At 43.8% G+C, this 17,581-nt stretch overlaps 1 protein-coding gene across 9 annotated transcripts in view; it reads right to left on the bottom strand.

The window, feature by feature from the left end:
- The window catches only part of zfhx3b (zinc finger homeobox 3b), a 418,235-nt gene that overhangs the window by 16,918 nt on the left and 383,736 nt on the right, over positions 1–17,581 (bottom strand). For all 9 annotated transcript variants that reach the window (XM_061813996.1, XM_061813993.1, XM_061813994.1 and 6 more), the window contains 3 exons: positions 13,154–13,261; positions 1,524–1,657; positions 803–1,003 (listed from right to left, as the gene is read on the bottom strand). In XM_061813996.1, the coding sequence (XP_061669980.1) occupies positions 803–1,003; positions 1,524–1,657; positions 13,154–13,261 (443 nt within the window). The remainder of the gene's footprint in view (positions 1–802; positions 1,004–1,523; positions 1,658–13,153; positions 13,262–17,581) is intronic.

Raw genomic sequence — 17,581 nt, forward strand, 5'->3', positions numbered from 1 at the left:
TCTGTAACTCTGACATTGCGTCCTGTTCTGTCCAAAATCTTAATTCCGTGTAAGTATCCTTGCGTGAAATAGTTGAATATACCGCAATTTTATATGGAATACGCGATAGAGAATCGACTTCAAACATGTTCTGTTCAATCGCCATTTTGTTAGCTTGTGGGACATGGCTAAGGGGTGGAGCTCAAGATCGCCATCAGAAAGGTCCATTGTGCCTTGATATGTTTAAAGCACTTTGAATTAACTTTTTGAAACGTGACACACAGATAAAACTTGCCTTTCCTTGCTTTTCTCGCAGAAGCCAAAAGATTTCGCGCTAACGCTATTTGGAATGGCCCTTTATTCCCTCCACTTTTGTATGAGGCCCCGGTTCTAGCTGAAGAAATAAAGCCTCAAAACATGACGCTTCACTGTAGCTTTGGCGTCCTTATAGTGAAGAGCAGTGTTGCGTGAGCGCCAAACATACATTGTGGATTTATGGTCAAAGATCTGAACTTTGGCTTCTTTGGACCATAACAAAACCTCAAAAACACATGTAGGGGAATGTGCTGCGTTCCGATGAAACCAAATTTGAAATTATTGGACCACATTTCCAAAAGGTATGATTGACGCAAACGCAATGCTGCTCATCACCAAAAAAAAAACCCAAAAAGCTGAAGACTTTTTGCATCCACTAGACTCAATTGCATTTCATTTCCCCAGAGAATGGACGAGGACGATGAATCACTTTGACCAACCTCGCAAGCAGCCATAACATCCACACATTGCTGTCTGGAAAGCCGTTCTGATGATGTCATAGACTTACTGTGGCGATGAGCTTGTCAACACAGTCGGGCGCGACACTGTGCAGGTGCGTGAGGTGGAACTGCAGGTGGATCTTGTTGTTGAGCATGTCCTGGCACAGCGGACAGCGTAACATGGGCTGGACAGAGTGCTGCGTCATCACGTGCATTCTGAGACGATTCAGGTCCGTGTTGGTGAACTTGCAGTAAGGGCACTGGTACATCTGAGTGAAAGTAGATAGAGAGGCAGATGAGAAGGGCGGGGGGGTGAATTCATGGAGGGTTAATCGGGTGAAATGGCTTGTGAGGGAAGAGAAGCTGGAGATGAGGAGGGTAGGGTGAGGCAAGCCTTCCCTCAAGCAACCAGATTCCTCTGATCACAGACAAGTGTGTAATAGTGAGAACCACTCACTCTTGGCACCCACTTCAAAGTGCTCTCATCTGTCAAATACCTTATTGATTTTCCACCTTATATACAATTAGCAATGCGACTGCAGCTGAGAGGGTAAAATAATTTTCGCAGAGTTGAAAAGAAAGTACTGAATGGAATGAGAAGACTTGGCAAGATCAACACAAAACGTATCCAAAGTAGTTCTTCTGCTAATTGGAAAGTTTTACGCTGATAATGAGGGCCTACTAATGAGAGAACAAAAAAACAACAACAACAACAACAACAAAAAAGCTGGACTTTTATGAAGTTCACACATGGCTGCTCTTAAAAGTTCTGTGATTTGCGGCGCTCACCTGCTCTGCAGCTTGTTTTTCAGCTGCCCTGGGGCGCTTCGAGTACGGCGGGCTCTCGGAGGTCTCCGACCGCGACGAGGGCCTTTTGCTAGGGATCGGGGAATCTGACTGGTGCTGCTCCGACTGGCCGGACGCTGTCGAGGAGGGATAAAGACGAGACGTCGGGACAAGTTGAAGGCTTGGCAACGCGAGACAGATCAATCAATATCAGTGAGGGTAAAGAGCTAAAAGGGCTGTCTTTTGTAAATGTGCCATATCTACTTTTAATGGGAAACAGGCAGTATATCACACACATGTACAGATTTTTTCTTTTTTTTTTTAATCTACGTTGCTTTTCACACCGGAGTAATAGACAAGATCATATACTGCACAAATGTTAGTTTGCTGTAGGGTGCAGCTTTCGGTTTCACATATGAATCTTTCAAATCAAGGCAAAGTACATAAACATCTTGGCCCCGTGTGTATATCCTTTTGAAAGCAACAACATGTAGTAACATTAACTAAAAATAACAGCGTCAAAATAATTCTACACTTGACCAGTTTGTAATAAGGAGAATGTGTATTTAAAAAAAAAAACTCAAGTTGTTTACTTTAGTGGTGGAGAACTTTGTCGCACCAGTCAGGACGCTTCCCAAACTGTTTGTGATGTTATTATTCAGAATTATGTGCAGTGTCGCAACATACTTTGTTCTACGCTCAGATGATAAGTAAAACCATGGCATGTTTGCGATCATAAAACCATTGAAGCATTAAGCAATGTTCTAATGAGATCGTACAGGGAACAAATCGGAATCAGCTGACAGAAAACAATGGTTAAATATGACCAACCTGAAAACGGGATGTTACTAATCTCTTGAGAGCGAATGACAAAAATTCAAATTAAAGTTGTCCGACGACCCAAGACCAAAATCTCACTCGTGAGCTGGTGTCAAGCACTTTAAAACTCCTTTGTGTTGCAAGGAAGACGTAAATTGAAGTAGCACAAAGTGAATCATTGCTCTGTTAAGCTGGAGCTTACACCGGACCTGAATTCACTCAGAGCCAGCACGAGAGGAGCCACAAATTCAAGGTGGACCATAAGGAGGTGCCTTTCTCCCACCTAACGAGCCCATAAAGAGTTAAAATTGGCCTGATTTGTACGGACCTAAAAGGGCAAACTGAGAACAGAGGGCACTGGTGGGGCGAGGTGCTTTGGCAGGAGGTCAACTTAAGCGAGGCTGACCACGCTCTCGCTCCAGACATTAAAATGTCACCTCCAATCAGGAGGAATTGAGCTGATTACCCAGTGGGGAACCCGGCTTTGGACAACGCCGCCTGGGAGATCTCCCAGAGACACTAGGATCAGTCACCACAGTCCTGTTAGGGTCCAGTCACAGCCAATCCCATTAAACACATCCACCTACAAACAACAGGAACGTTAAACAAAAGGAGGCTCCCATTCCTGACAGTAACCGCCCGCTCAGCCATGGCACTGTCCTTGCCAAATCCTCATCAACTCTACTTTGGTACTCCTCCCCTTCCTAATTTTGTGTGGTCCCAACCATGACAGTTGATTTGTTAGTCAGCGTTTTTGGACAGAAACAACAAAAAGACTGAACCAGAAAGCTTTCCAGGTGGGAGAACTTAGTGACAACTTCCAGGTACACGATGTAACAAGTAACATTTGGTAATGATCCAAATTAAGTCCAGAATTTTAATCATTCAATGAACGGAATTAATCTTTCCAAATACCTGGACACTAAGTTACAATTTACAATTCCATGTGAATACCAAGTCCGCTTTCCTCTTGGTAATAAAGCATCGTTTGTCTCTCAGTGTTTTATTGATTACTGTCAGGATTTGAATGTGACTGGACTGGAAGACTGGAATCCCCTTGCAAATGATATTGCGATCTGTAGTGAAAGCAGGGAGCAGGGAATGGAACAATTAGAAAGATGGAGGTATGCACTGGAAAGGAGAGGAATGAAGATTTGCCGAAGTAAAACAGAATATATGTGCGTGAATGAGAGGGGCGAAGGAGGAAGACTGAAGCTCCAGGGAGAAGGGATAGCGAAGGTGGACGACTTCAAATACAGTACTTTGGGTCAACAATACAGAGAGCAATGGTGAGTGTGGTAAGGAAGTGAAGAAACGGGGCCAAGCAGGATGGAACAGTTGGCGGAAGGTGTCTGGTGTTCTACGTGACAGAAGAGTCTTCGCTAGAATGAAGGGCAAAGTCTATAAAACAGTGGTGAGGCCGGCCATGATGTACGGATTAGAGATGGTGGCACTGGAGAAACAACAGGAAGCAGAACTGGAGGTAGCAGAAATGAAGATGCTGAGGTTCTTGCTTGGTGTGAACAGGTTTTGAAGACAAGGTTAGAGAGAGCAGACTTCGATGGTTTGGACATGTTCAGAGGCGAGAGAGAGAGTGTATTTGTAGAAGGGTGCTGAGGATAGAGCTGCCAGGCAAAAGACCGAAAGGAAGACCAAAGAAAAGGTTGATGGATGTTGTGAGGGAGGACATGAGGACAGTGGGTGTTTTAGAGGAAGATGCGAGAGATAGAACTAAATGGAAAAAGATGACACGCTGTGGCGACCCCTAACGGGACAAGCCGAAAGGAGAAGAAGAAGATCAGGATTTGAATGTGCACATTCAAGACCATCCAAGAAGCATAGGCAACAACAATTCGCCAAGTAGACAAATGCCTCATAATTAGGAGAATAAGCAATATTTATTCCAAGCATATTCCATGTCAATTAGCGTGAGAAGTGACTGTTGACATTGAGGAGCAGTCGCGGTTCTCTCATGGGTCTCCAACTGTCTTTCTATCAGGTTAGGACAGATTGAGTTGGAGATAGAAGTCTTGGTAAGCTTGCTCAGACAAAGTGTCTCTGGTCACGGCCAATTGGGGTGCCATAAAATGTGATCAGTTGTTTTTCTTTTAGGATCCCTCCAGCACAACACCACCACCACCAGCGCCATGACTAACATCTGACTACTGTATCCCGTTCGTCCTTGTCGAGGGGGCGATGAAAATAAATGACCGTCAAAATGGAGAGCGCAGAGTGATGAAAACAGTTGGATATCGGTATCCGAATGGCGTTCCGCATGTTAGACACGCATATCTACTGTACAATGTGAACAGGTGGCCACAAGCAACGACCGCAACATTGACACCGGAATACAGCTTTTACGAGAGAGTGCAGGAGGAAGCTTGGGCTTAGTGACACATACTACAAAAATGGAGAGAATGGAGAAAAAAATGCAGGAAAAGATGCGGGAGATGTGTAATGTGTATGCCTCTTTCCTGCATCTTCTGTGGAGTCACTGGACACACAAACTACCATCCTTTAGGAAACTTCTTCTGACACACTGAAGGCACGACATTTTGTTTTATAGCACACATGACAGAGCCAGAATGGAGTCAATTCGACAATTATTTTTGTTTCTGAGTCCCGAATGGGGAATCGAACACTGGCACCTTGTCTCATTGGCTGCAGTGTGGGGACGGTGCAGCATATTGCAAACGTGTCTGGAGCCTTGCTGTGCTTTCAAGGGGAACAAAGATGGCTGCCGGACAGAAAGCGCGCCGACTGGGGAATCTGAAACGATGTCATTTGACGTCGGAATCCATCAAGGCTATCGGGGCTGCCATCAATCTACTTTGTCTCTGGGGACAGCACAACTCGGGTGGTAAATAAATAGAGTGGTTGCCCAGTCTTTGAAAAGTTGCTGCGTCAACTGCTGCCAAGCACCAAAGTGAAGTTATCTTTCGTTACTTCTGATAAGGCATCATCGCGTCACTAGAAGGTCAAAAGTTGATGTCTCAATGCGGCAACATCTGCCAGTTAGTGCTATAAGGTAAGCAAAATAATACCTATAGGGCCATGTCCAATTGTGTATGACTGTATATGCATATACAGTACGAGAGAAAACTAAAATGAAATCCACCCAAGTGAGCCTTCTAAGAACTGAAAGGCTCTAAATGAGGGATCTTCAGTTCAAATTCAGAGGGGTCTGGTTGCAAAGGTTTTCTCAGGGCCAAAGAAGATATTTTTTTTGTTTTTTTTTTCCCCCCAAAATAGGATGTTTCATTTTCCACGAAACAAAACTTTTGCGATCCTGTAAAGGACAATGATGCATGAACATAAATGCATCTCACTTTGTTGATTTCATGTGCGCTGCGATGCGAGGTCAGTGGATGTGTTTGGACCCGAAGGTGCTGCGTTTTGATTGGAAGTGGGACATCGCATTTTTTTGTTTTGTTTTATGGATTAAAGCCACGATCTCGCAACATACATATGAGAACTTTTTTTTTTTTTTTTTTTTTTTTTTTTGCCATGGCCTCTGGAAAAATAAGAAGATAGTAGTGCAATCATTTGCAAATCTCTGATTTGCATGGCCGTACGCAATATGTACAGTTATAAACAGTATGATTTTTGGCTCACCAAACACTTTACCCCTCAAATTCAACTCTCGTGTTACTGGACATGTACAACATTTGCTTGGTTTAAGTGTGTTCGTTGTTTTAGCAACAGCAATTTGCCAGCAGAGGGCGCTGTGTTGCGGCCGCCGGCCGACGCTGCACAGCGCATTCGCAGAAGAAGCTGCAGTACAGTGAAGCGTATTGCGTGTGAGAACTGTTTGCCGATGCTATTAATGTTCTGTGAGCTAAACGTGTATTCTGTGCTGTTCTGTTGCTGCGTTTGAGATGCATTGCTGTCGAACTTGTATATCATTTCTAACTTTTGGCACGTTAATTGAACATGATAAAACCTGCGTTAAAAAAACCTAATGAACTGGAAAAGACTGTGCAACTTCCTGTGGCTTCACAATAACAGCGACACATCCGCAGGAGTGTTTACATGATTTTTATGTCTAATCCGGCTGAGTTATTTTCGATGTTTAACTTGTCATATTTGATTTCTGCACGCTCTTGAACACCGGAATTAGGATAGAACTCACCTATTTAAAATAATGTTTCGAAGAGTTTTGTTCAATACATTTGTTAGCTTACATGCTGCGTGATTCAGATTCGTAGAAGAAGCTGCAGTACAGTGAAACGTATCGCGCGTAAAGACTGTTAGCGGATACCGTTTGTGTGCTGTGAGATAAAATGTGTATTCTGTGCTGTTTACAGAAATAAAATAACTTTTAAGATGCTGCACAAAGAATTGGGTGACTCCATTCTTTAAAGTGTAACACGTACACATACCAGCAATTTCTGAAAATGCTGAAAGTTTAGTTCAACATAATCGCCGTTTGTGGCAAAAAGCTAGCAAAAATGTTAATGTCAAGATTAATCGGCGACGTCTTTCAATATCCATTTTTTTCTACACGTAACAAATTTTACGTGCGTGAACTCAGACTGTGGTCCGCGACTTAAAGAAACTATATTGAGATGAGTCGTCCCACACAGTGACATCCTCCTCAGTCCCTCTCTTTTCATGATATGCTAACAAAAGCTGAATGTTTTTTTTTTTTTTTTCCAATCTTCTTGCCTGTGTCGCTGCCCGGAGCAATAAAGGGCGTAATTATTGAAGGAAAATGTAAAAAGGAAAACTATGAAGCACTGATTTTTAACCCAATGAATGAAATAATTTCCAACACTCAGTTCTTTTATTCAACACAAATGACATATTTAACGGTAAAAGTAAAGGTGGCTTCTGCGTGACTAAGAGCACGGCCGTCGCTGTGGGCGCGACGACCATTACGGCATGCAGAGGAGCTATTAATTAGCAAGCTCGTTATTCACCGGGCTGACCGGACAACAGGATGACGCGGCGTTCACCTTTACAGGACGCGCAACTGCGGCTCGGCCATTAGACAGCGTCGCGCTACAACTCGTAAACACCCAGCTTTCAGGGGCTTGGCTCGCAAACAAGGACAATTTACGGCCTATTATCTTCAAAGACAAAGGGAATTATAATTTGAAGGATGACAAGCATCCGGGGGGGATGCGTTATGAATATGTAAACATTTTATATTGCTCCGTCTCCTGATTTGTCATACCGCTTTGACTTTAACAGCAATCACAAAGCCGTGGCTGGAAAAACAAAAAACAAAAAGTCTCATCTAGAGTCGCTAGTAAGTAACCACGAGCAGGTAAACAGCTTATGTATTTGTGCTGTTATGTGCAAAACAAAGCCTAATATTTGGATTCTGCTGAATGAGCACAGACTGCAATGCTTCAGCGGCGTGTCTAGGGGATGCTAATTACCGCGTTCGTTATTCCGCCGACATGCGGCATCCACGCGGCGGCTTACGCGCTCATTCATTCGCACCTGTGCGCGCAAACGGCGCGTGGAGTGGGAGCAGGTGTGCCAAAAATAGGAACGCCGCACTGTTCCATTTGTGACTGAAAATGGTTGTTGTTCGCACTAGTAACAATTAAACATAGATAATCCATTGATAAAGTTGGAATGGGGTGGAGGGGAGCAGTCATATCAAGATAATTGCATGAAAAATGAACCAACAAGACGCAACATTTAAATAGCGGAGAAAGTTTTCACCGAACGCCGCAGTTAAGATGTTACAGATGCACGCTCCGCGGAGAAGCATCACCAGCGTTGGCTCAGGCGGACGGACACGTGAGCGCCATGTTTTCAGTTAGTGCTGTCATTTGTTTTTGTCTTGTAACAATGTCTGAGAGTGTTTTATACGAGAGACATTTAAAGTCCTCCACATGTGGGTGAAATCCAATTATTTTATTCCCCGCGCCATTTCTCAGACTCCATTAAATCCGACGCAAGAAGCAAGGAATTAAAAATAGTCGCAAATGCGCGCTTCCATTTGTGTTTATGAGAAATATAGGCGGGAAAAGTGCGTTCGAGCTCACTTGATGATATCCGTATACAGTATGTTGAGCGACTGGGTAGAGATACAACTGCTTTAATGAAGACCCAGTTCTGGTTCCTTTTTGTTAGTTCTGCTGTCTCAGCTAGGTGAGAGGGTTTATGACTATTCCACAGATACATATACTGTACATATTTCATAGGCAGCATTAAAAATGAAGCCTTGAGTTACCAACCTTGTAAGACGATAGAATTATTTTACATTATTGTCTATAATAATGATCTTTATACAGGAGGTTCTTCAGATACGAGAAGGAAGTTTAATAAGAAACAAGTTGTTGTTCAGTCTATCTTTCGCTCGATTTATGAGCAAAAACTCGAGATACAAGCGCTGCTGTAAGTATGGTGGCAGTGAACTCAACTCCTTCCCACGACAAGCAGCCTTTCGTTTAATCCTACTCGCAATTGAGATTCACTGTCAAACTAAACATAAAACAACACAACAAGCAAATAACTTTGCCTTACCAGTCTGCTTAGCTCAATGCTAACACAGAATGCAAAACCTCACAGACAAAGTTGCAAAGGTATAAAAGTTGCATTTTAAACCAGCCCTGTTAGCGTGGCGGCGCTAGCATCAGAACTCTCTGTGCACCGTCTTTCTTTGTAAATATCTTGTGGGTTTCAATGTGGCCACTTGCGTCTTTTACACAGCTGCGGCGTCCGTATGTACCAAATGGTATTTCCTTTACAAATGTACTGGGTGAGGCTTATAACCAGGTGCGCTCTGTAGGCCGGGAATCACGGTACATTGTTTTTTTTTGGTTTGCAAAAAGAGTAATAAAACTGGAGCCCACTGAGTCGTTTGTTCTACGTTTGTGTTAATTATGACATTACACTATTAATAGGTAAAGCTCAGTATTATATTTAAAGTTTTCTTTGGCAGGCTGTAATAGATTCATGGCTTTTCCAATTATTTCAATTGGCTTTGAAAAAAAAAAAAAAAAAGAACTTTACAGAGTTAATCGCGCTTATTTTTGACGGACACTGTCAGAGAGGTATTCATTAGTAGGTGCTCATTATTGTACTTTCCGCAAACTACAACCACAACAGTAAACAAACATTGTCAGCGGCGTCAGTGCAAAATGTTATCTTTGAGAAGGCGACATTTTTGATACGGCCGTCATTGGACTTCATTAAGGTAGCACAGGCACGCCTGAAAAAGTGGCCGGCGCGTGTCGATACGCCACGATCACAGAAAGCTGCCACGTCTACTACGTCTGCGGCGTATGACGTGAACACGTGCGCGCGCCATTCGTGGGAAGGCGTCGGCTGTGCGGTAAACAACTGTATAATGACGGCGTATTTCAAAATAAAATGACAAGCGGGAAACATATGCATTTTACAGCCGCTTCTGATGTACCTTTTAAATGATTTTAATGAAGAGCGAGGAGCCAGAGAAGAAGAAAGGGAAAATGAGAGTGACAAGCGGCTTCGCGCCGGGCTAATGCCACCCGTGTGACAGTGACTGTCATTCGTAAGGGAACGATTGCGCCCTGCTCCTGCAGCTACATGACAATGATGAGAAGGAACACTTCAGTAGTTGTAAGGGCGAACTTAGGAGAGAGAAAAAAAAAAACCAAAACCCGAAACAGTTGGGTGCCTGAGCATCTTTCGGATAACTAACGGCGCGGCCGAGACACTTATCGGCCAGATTGTAACCTGCGCAACATCTGTGTGCCGCCTGTGTAAACATCATCAGGCCAAAACAAAGCGCTCCTCTGTTTGGCGCATCCAGCGCCGGGCCCGACTTGCCTCTCTCCCGTGCTCAAAATATGCTTTCCTGCGCTTGCTTTCAATGGCCATTGTGTTCATCAGTCACACCAAAAAAAAAAAGTTTCAAGCACAAACAGGGACTCTTCCATTAAAAGTACAGCCGTCTGCCATTCGCTGACAACACGGCACCCCGATCTCTCCACCCACCTTTTTTCCCTGACATCAAACACAACCTCAGACCCGGTTCCCTTAATGCACATGCTATTTTTAACTAAGCGCTTCTAATAAGCTGCTGGGAAGCTGTAAATTTTTCATATGCAAGCACATATTTCCTTTGTGAAAACACAGAAACACACTTATTTGGTGATTAGCGACTGACAGAGGGGAGGAAAGGAAGCCGACGCGCTTGTATCAAATTGCATGCCTTTCAAAAAAGGGAAGAATCCTAATGCGAGGAGTCGTCTTCCTGCGCACCACAGGTACGGGTGAATTATTAATCGGCCGGCTCATTTTAATGCCTTTTAAAGTGCTTGATTTTGATGTGCTAAAACATACTTTTAGCCATATTCAGTCAGGCATGCATATCATTATTTCTCCCTTCAAAGAAGAGTGTCACCCTTTCAAAGAGCACAAACAACTCAGCCACATTGAAAATAGAAAGTTCCAAATAGCGCAGACGTTTTTACAAAGAAGGAGCTTCAAACGCTGATGAAGTTTTTCGTTGCCTTTCGTTATTTCCCGGCACTTGATTAAAAAAAAAAAAAGATATGAGGTATGTAAAAGGTCTGGATTACTTTCCAACTCTTAACCTAACTAGTTTAAATCAAAACATCACATAAAAAAAAACCCAACAAGTGAAACATATCCATCCTGTGTTTAGAACTCTCATGTTTTCAATACTGTACCTTCAGTATTGATTTTACGACATTCGCAAAAGCAAATACGCGGAACCCGGCGCACAAAAAGAATCGCGACTCTTGGCCCAAACACCGACAGGAGGCGAAAATGGAAGAAAATGTCGCGTTTGCGAGGCCGCAGGTCGCTGATGTATCTGACTCACAATCTTTGTTCTGGATGACCCCAAACGTGTTCGGCGGGGTGGAGGTCAGGGTCTGTGGACCAAACTGATTCCTTTATGGACCTTTCTTGTGCGCTGGGAGCTGAACTGTTGCCATGACGTTAGAAGCGTCGCATAATAGTCCAAAATGTGTCGGTTGTATGATTACGATTCAGCGAGAACAAAACGGTCTGTTTTTAAAAAACATTACCATTTAATTAAATTGAGTTGTGACCCAAAACTTTTTGTCCATAACAGCTTTCAAAGGCGGTATGAGCAGCATTCCATCAACAGTGGGCCCCCGGGTTGCCGTGGTTTGGCACAAACAGATTCATTGAGTCACTTTTTTTTTTCTTTAAGTTTCTTTTTTTTTCCAGACAACAACTGAATATCCATACTTCTTCAAGAGTTATTATGAAATTATTTTTTATTTCCCAATATTTCTTTCATTTTGTTTCTTTTGCTTCATTTTTATTTATTTATTTATTTTTTGACAGGCATCTCCAAAAAATGCTTTAAGGTGGTTCATCCAGGCTTATTCAAGAATTCTTTGGGTTTAGAAAAATATTTTTTCTTCTCATTTCTATTTTCCCTTTTTGTTCCCTTCTTTGTTTGGAGGGAACCAAGGCCCAAAACGCTTATTGGGAGATTATCCACACTTATTCAAGAATACTTTGGGTTTAAATGAATATTTGTTTCTTCAATTGTACCGACACAGAAAATATATATGGAGCCGGTTAAAACTTGGCAGTAAAGCGCTGTAATACTAGTCGTTATCAATAGATATATGCCTTTGAGTATTGTTTTATGATCTGTCTACATGTGTTTCCCCACTGTTTGTGTTCAGATATCTGCTCGTCAAAGCGTTGCAACGCCACCACATAGACGCTATTTGTCAGCGCATTGCAAACTAGCATTAAGGTAGCCGACTTAATATCAAAGTTATCCATCTATCCATCTATCCATCCATCCATTTTCTTAGCCACTTATCCTCAGAAGGGTTGCGGCGAGCGCTGGAGCCAATCTCAGCCGTCAATGGGCAGGTGAGGTAGGGTACACCCTGGACCAGTTGCCAGCCAATCGCAGGGCACATTGAGACAAACAGCCACACTCACAATCACACCTAGGGGCAATTTAGAGTGTCCAATTAGTGTCACATATTTTTGGGACGTGGGAGGAAACCCGGAGAGAACCCGCGCAGGCACGGGGAGAACATGCAAACTCCACACAGGCGGGTTCGGGATTGAACCCGGGACCTCAGAACTGTGAGGCCAACGCATTCCAGCTGCTCCACCGTGCCGCCCAAAGTTATGCAGTTGTTTGAAATTTAAAAGAACATTTTAAAATTCAAATGCACAATGTGTAATTTTCTTTGTTTTGTATTTATTTGAATAAACTACTAGGAGGCTCTTTATTTGAAAGATTCGCTCACTAAGATAAACTGCCGCTTGCTGTGAAGTTGTCACATTTTACCTCAAAAGGTTAAAGCAAAAAAATCAAATAAAATTGAAAGAACGACGGCTGGGATCTTGAACAACTCACAAGTCGAGTCACTCGTATCTCAAGACACGAGTGCACTGTGACAAACTTGCAAAGGTATAAAAGTTGCATTTTAATTGCCGAGTGACGCCCCACGAAAACAGAGCAGCAGCTCCTCTTGAATCGGCCGTTTTTTTTTTTTTTTTTACCAACTCCAACAAGCTGTCCCGCACACATCCCCCCAAGAACCCCTCCTGAAAAACAGATAATGTCCCAATGAAGTGTACGATTTTGTGCCTGTGCGCATTTGTGCGAAGGGGGCGGTGCTAAATACACACGTGCCCCAACTGGTACACTTGCAGTCTGCCCCAAAACTACCAGCTGTGACCGCAAGTGCGCTCACTATGTTGTTCAAATATGCTTCAGTTCGACAACTGGCCTCATGTGCAACACTGTTCGGGTGCACGGCCCGCCACCCGCCACCCTCGTTTCCCCGCTAGAAAGGCTCTCCCGAATGTGTGCGTTTTGTAAATATTGGCCTTACCTGTCCCTTTGGTGAGCTCCTTCTCCCCCCCACTTTCTCTGTCTTTGGTTTGGTCCTCCTGGTCTGTGATGGTCTCACTAGCAGCCTCCACATCCTCACTCAGCTCTCCTGAAGGGGGAGGGAGGATGGGAAATGTAAATCACCAAGGCATCAGAATTGGTGGAAGCACTTAAAGGGACGGCGGCGTTTTGTTTCTATAGGAGCTGGCAACAATTACATTAGCTGACACGCGGTTACGAGGCTTCCAAACAAAAGAGGACGCGATCCGCTGTCTGCTTCCACTCTTCTCCCTCAATTGGAAATATACTGAAAGAGCAAAAAAAAAAAAAAAAAGAAAAAAAATGTATCTGTAGTGTGATTTTGTATTCTATTATCTGCACAACTTAATTTCATTTTAGTTTATTATACAGCATCCCACAGTGGGAAAAATATTTTGCGAGTATCTGCAAGGTTTGTCCACATCCTCCATCCTATTGTATATATTGAGGGGGAAAGAAAAAAAATCATAAATATTTAAAACTTTGAGGGGCGCAACTCCTTTTAAATTATTTCAAGGCAAAGGCAGAAATCCCTCTTGTAACCGGCTTAAAAGCCTCCGCTCGATATATCAGACCATTTAGCTCGCGTCGAAGTCCAAACAATGGATATCCAATAATGACGTTTGTACGTAACACACAGAGAAAAAGATAGTGGAAACAGATAATAAAAAGACCATCAATCACCTTTATTTCCCTCCAGTGGCCCTCGAACATCCCCCCCGCCCCCCTCCCTTTGCCTGAAAAGTTTGTTTAAAAGTAGCGGGGGCCCCGCATGCAACAACATTGATCCGCCAACAGTAAACTAGGCCGCCCGGTCAATAGGCCTTATCAGTTATTACACAAGTCAGCTAATTCTTGGCAAATGTGCTTAAATGCTCTTTAGAAAATGCTTTCACGCTCAGGTCCCGACTATTGACGGACGGTATCGACGACGTTACAACGGCCGCGCTGAAACATCCCGTTGAAGTATTCAGCCCCGCGGCCGTCACGTGGCCAGCCCGACCCGAGCTCGCCGCAGCGAAAAGCGCTTTTATGATGTCGCATTATCTCCGACGCGCCCCGGTTAGCTTGCCGGTGGTCAAACGCGCCGGCGCACGTGTGAAGAGGGGATGTCGTGAATGCTCTGACTCACGTAAGACGGGAAGAAACGTGGACGCAAAAATAGCGCGGAGAGATGCCTTATATCAAGGAAAGCTCGTAAATGACAGTAAAAGGAAACCTGCCGTCGACTGCGATCGCAAAAAAATAAATAGCACATGAAGCAAGTCGGCGTAGTAACGAGCCTTCGTCTTGTGATGATAAACCGATACAGGATGAAGGAACAGATGAGTTTGAACGCATCATCTAAACGCGAGATCTTAAATCTGATGGGGGGACCACAGACGGTTTTTCAATGAGTTAAAGATACATTGATCAGGTTCGGTGAGGCCACATCCGATAATAATGTAATGTTAAAAACAAAATGTCTCTTTTTAGTCAAAACAACAACAAAAACGTCGTCATTGAGTTTTGTTCTGTTGAACAAATTACAACATGACCCATGCCGTGATTCCAAAACAAATATATCACAATGGGTTGACCAATAACCAAATACAGATTGGTAAAAGACATTATCCAAGCCACTTATGCTCACAAAGGTCACAGGAGAGCCGGAGCCTATCCCAGCTAGCATCAGGCGAAAGGCGGGATACACCCTGAACTGGTCGGCAGTCAGTCGCAGGCCAGATATCGACACCATCACGGAGCGGGAATCGATCCCACGCTGCCCGCACCAAAGCCAGATGTGTGTACCGCTACACCATCAGTGACACGAACCCAAACATACGACAAATAATAACAATAACCAAAGGAGATCGCTGACAAACGCTGTTACGTTAGCAACGTTTACACAGTTAACTTCCTGTACTCTGCTCTAATTTTGAAAGACAAAACACACCCCTTCCGCTAGCTGATAAACATCATAGGGCTATGCTAGTATGACACCTCCTCTTTCTAATTGGTTGCTATTCCCAAGACGTGGTGGTTTCTTGTATGTCAATGTACAAGATGGCGCCAGAGATGGGTGACAGACCAAATTTATTATGTAGACATTATATTGAGTTTTAAAGCAAAGCAAAGCAAATGTATTTGTATAGTATATTGTATATGTATTATACATTATCATTGTAACAAATATAAGAAAACGTGTGCGCGTCAAATGAAGACTTTGCCGTTTTACAAAGCCCCAAATCTACGCAGTGCTGCCAGCTCATCCCGCCAGCAGCGAGGCAGATCCTAAATATTCCTTCCCAAAAAGACCTCCTCAGTTTGAACGGAATTAGACTACTGCGCAGCTGCACGGGTGCAAAGATTACAAAATAATCCCCAGGTACATTTTTTTTTTTTTTAAAAAGGGGTGTGGTGTACAATATTTTTTTTTCACAGTGACATTTGTAGTGGGGCTAATTCCCGCCTCTATATTATTATACACTTTGCCCACGGTATGTTATGCTTTTCGATGGCGATGACAGACAACCGATGCACTAAAGCTTTTCGTCTTTCCTCCAGACTTCCTGCGCTTAATACTCCCATGATCCATTTTCCCCTGTTTTAAGTAGCGCAGTACGACACTGCCCGACCACAACACGTGCATCACTCTCATAAGACACGTACTTTGTAAAACAAACGCTGCCGTTCAAGAGATGTCACTCACTTTTATTGATTGATCCTCCCAGAAAGATACATTTATGTTTATTATGAAGGGGACGAACTCGACTGCATCGCACTATTATTTAGCCACATGAGAGTCAAAATATTGGGAACCATTTCACATATGATGCAACACAGTTCTACAAGACTGGAAACTACAACAGCAATAAACATTTTGTTTGATTGAAAACTACGATTTATATTCATAAAAGTGGTTTTACTCTAGGCGGAACGGTGGAGCAGCTGGTAAAGCGTTGGCCTCGCAGTTCTGAGGACCCGGGTTCAATCCTGGCCCCGCGTTTGTGTGGAGTTTGCATGTTCTCCCCGTGCCTGCGTGGCTTTTCTCCGGGCACTTTGGTTTCCTCCCACATCCCAAAAACATGCACCATTAATTGGACACTAAATTGCCCCCAAGTGTGATTGTGAGTGTGGGTGTTTGCCCTGCGATTGGCTAGCAACCAGTCCAGGGTGTACCCCGCCTCCTGCCCGTTGACAGCTGGGATAGGCTCCAGCACTCCCCGCGACCCTCGTGAGGATAAGGGACAAAGAAAATGGATGGAGGGGTTTTATTGTAAATGCTTGTCCATTGGAGCGGATCCATACAAAACACACAACCCAGATTATTTTCCATTCAATTCCAGGAGCAGCCTGATGTACAGCTTTAACTGGGGGAAAAATACAAATGCCTCAACGACAGTGATAATAATTTAAAAAAAAAATTATTAAAGCTACGCAGGCCACAATTAATGAAAGGTCAAAAGTGGCCCAAGAGTAAAGACGGCAACTGAAGGAAATAGGGGGAAAAAAACGCAGCCCCAGAACAAGTCAGACAGCAACACTCAAAGCGATGGCAGCAGGCCATTTCTAACCCAAATTTGGGATATGCAAAGACCAATAGCCTGAGGGTCGCCTTGTAATTAATTGTCTTCATTAACCATCCTAATACAACGATATGAAGCACTTCCATTAATCTAATCATGCTGGCTGAATAAACTCGCGGCTGACACACAGATTATACTCATTTGTTGAAAGCAGACAAGAATCAGATTTGCTCTGCCACTCACGCAGTGGGGACGGTCCACGCGCACGCACGCACGCACGCACGCACGCACACTTCATTCAGCTTTCCTTGCTCTTGAGTGAGTGGAAGGAAGCGAGTGCAGCGGCTTAATCGGGCCCATAGGTGTCAGTCTTTACAAGCTGAGAGAATTCACACGCACTAATGAGGTGCACAGAAAGGGGACGAGTGAGGGGGGGGGCGAAGAGAGAGAGAGAGAGAGTGTGTGTGTGTGAATGAGAGAGAGAAGAAAAAGAGAAGAAATGTGTGGGGATGACAAAAGCAGATGCTATGCAAAGGATTTCCGGTGAAGATGAGACTGGGGTGGGGTGGAACTATCCCTCCCCCCCTCTCCAAAAAAAAAAAAAAAAAAATTACCTTCATGATGAGCGGGAACAGCCTTGGTTTCCCCCACCCACACAAACAAACACGCGCACACAGTGATTACACTGACACTAATCAGACTGACAAGCACAAACGTCCCTAATAAATAATTGATGGAAACCACTGCACTTTCCAGTTATTCCTTCCCAGACTGTGGAGAAGAAGAGCGGCAAGTAGTAATAGTCTGTCGAAATATCTTTCACTAGGTCAGGCTCCACCCTCCGCGCTCTGGGCCTGTGCAGATTACGCCGCTGCGACGGC

The sequence above is a fragment of the Syngnathoides biaculeatus genome, chromosome 3 (assembly GCF_019802595.1).
Source record: "Syngnathoides biaculeatus isolate LvHL_M chromosome 3, ASM1980259v1, whole genome shotgun sequence".
Taxonomy (NCBI): Eukaryota; Metazoa; Chordata; class Actinopteri; order Syngnathiformes; family Syngnathidae; genus Syngnathoides; species Syngnathoides biaculeatus.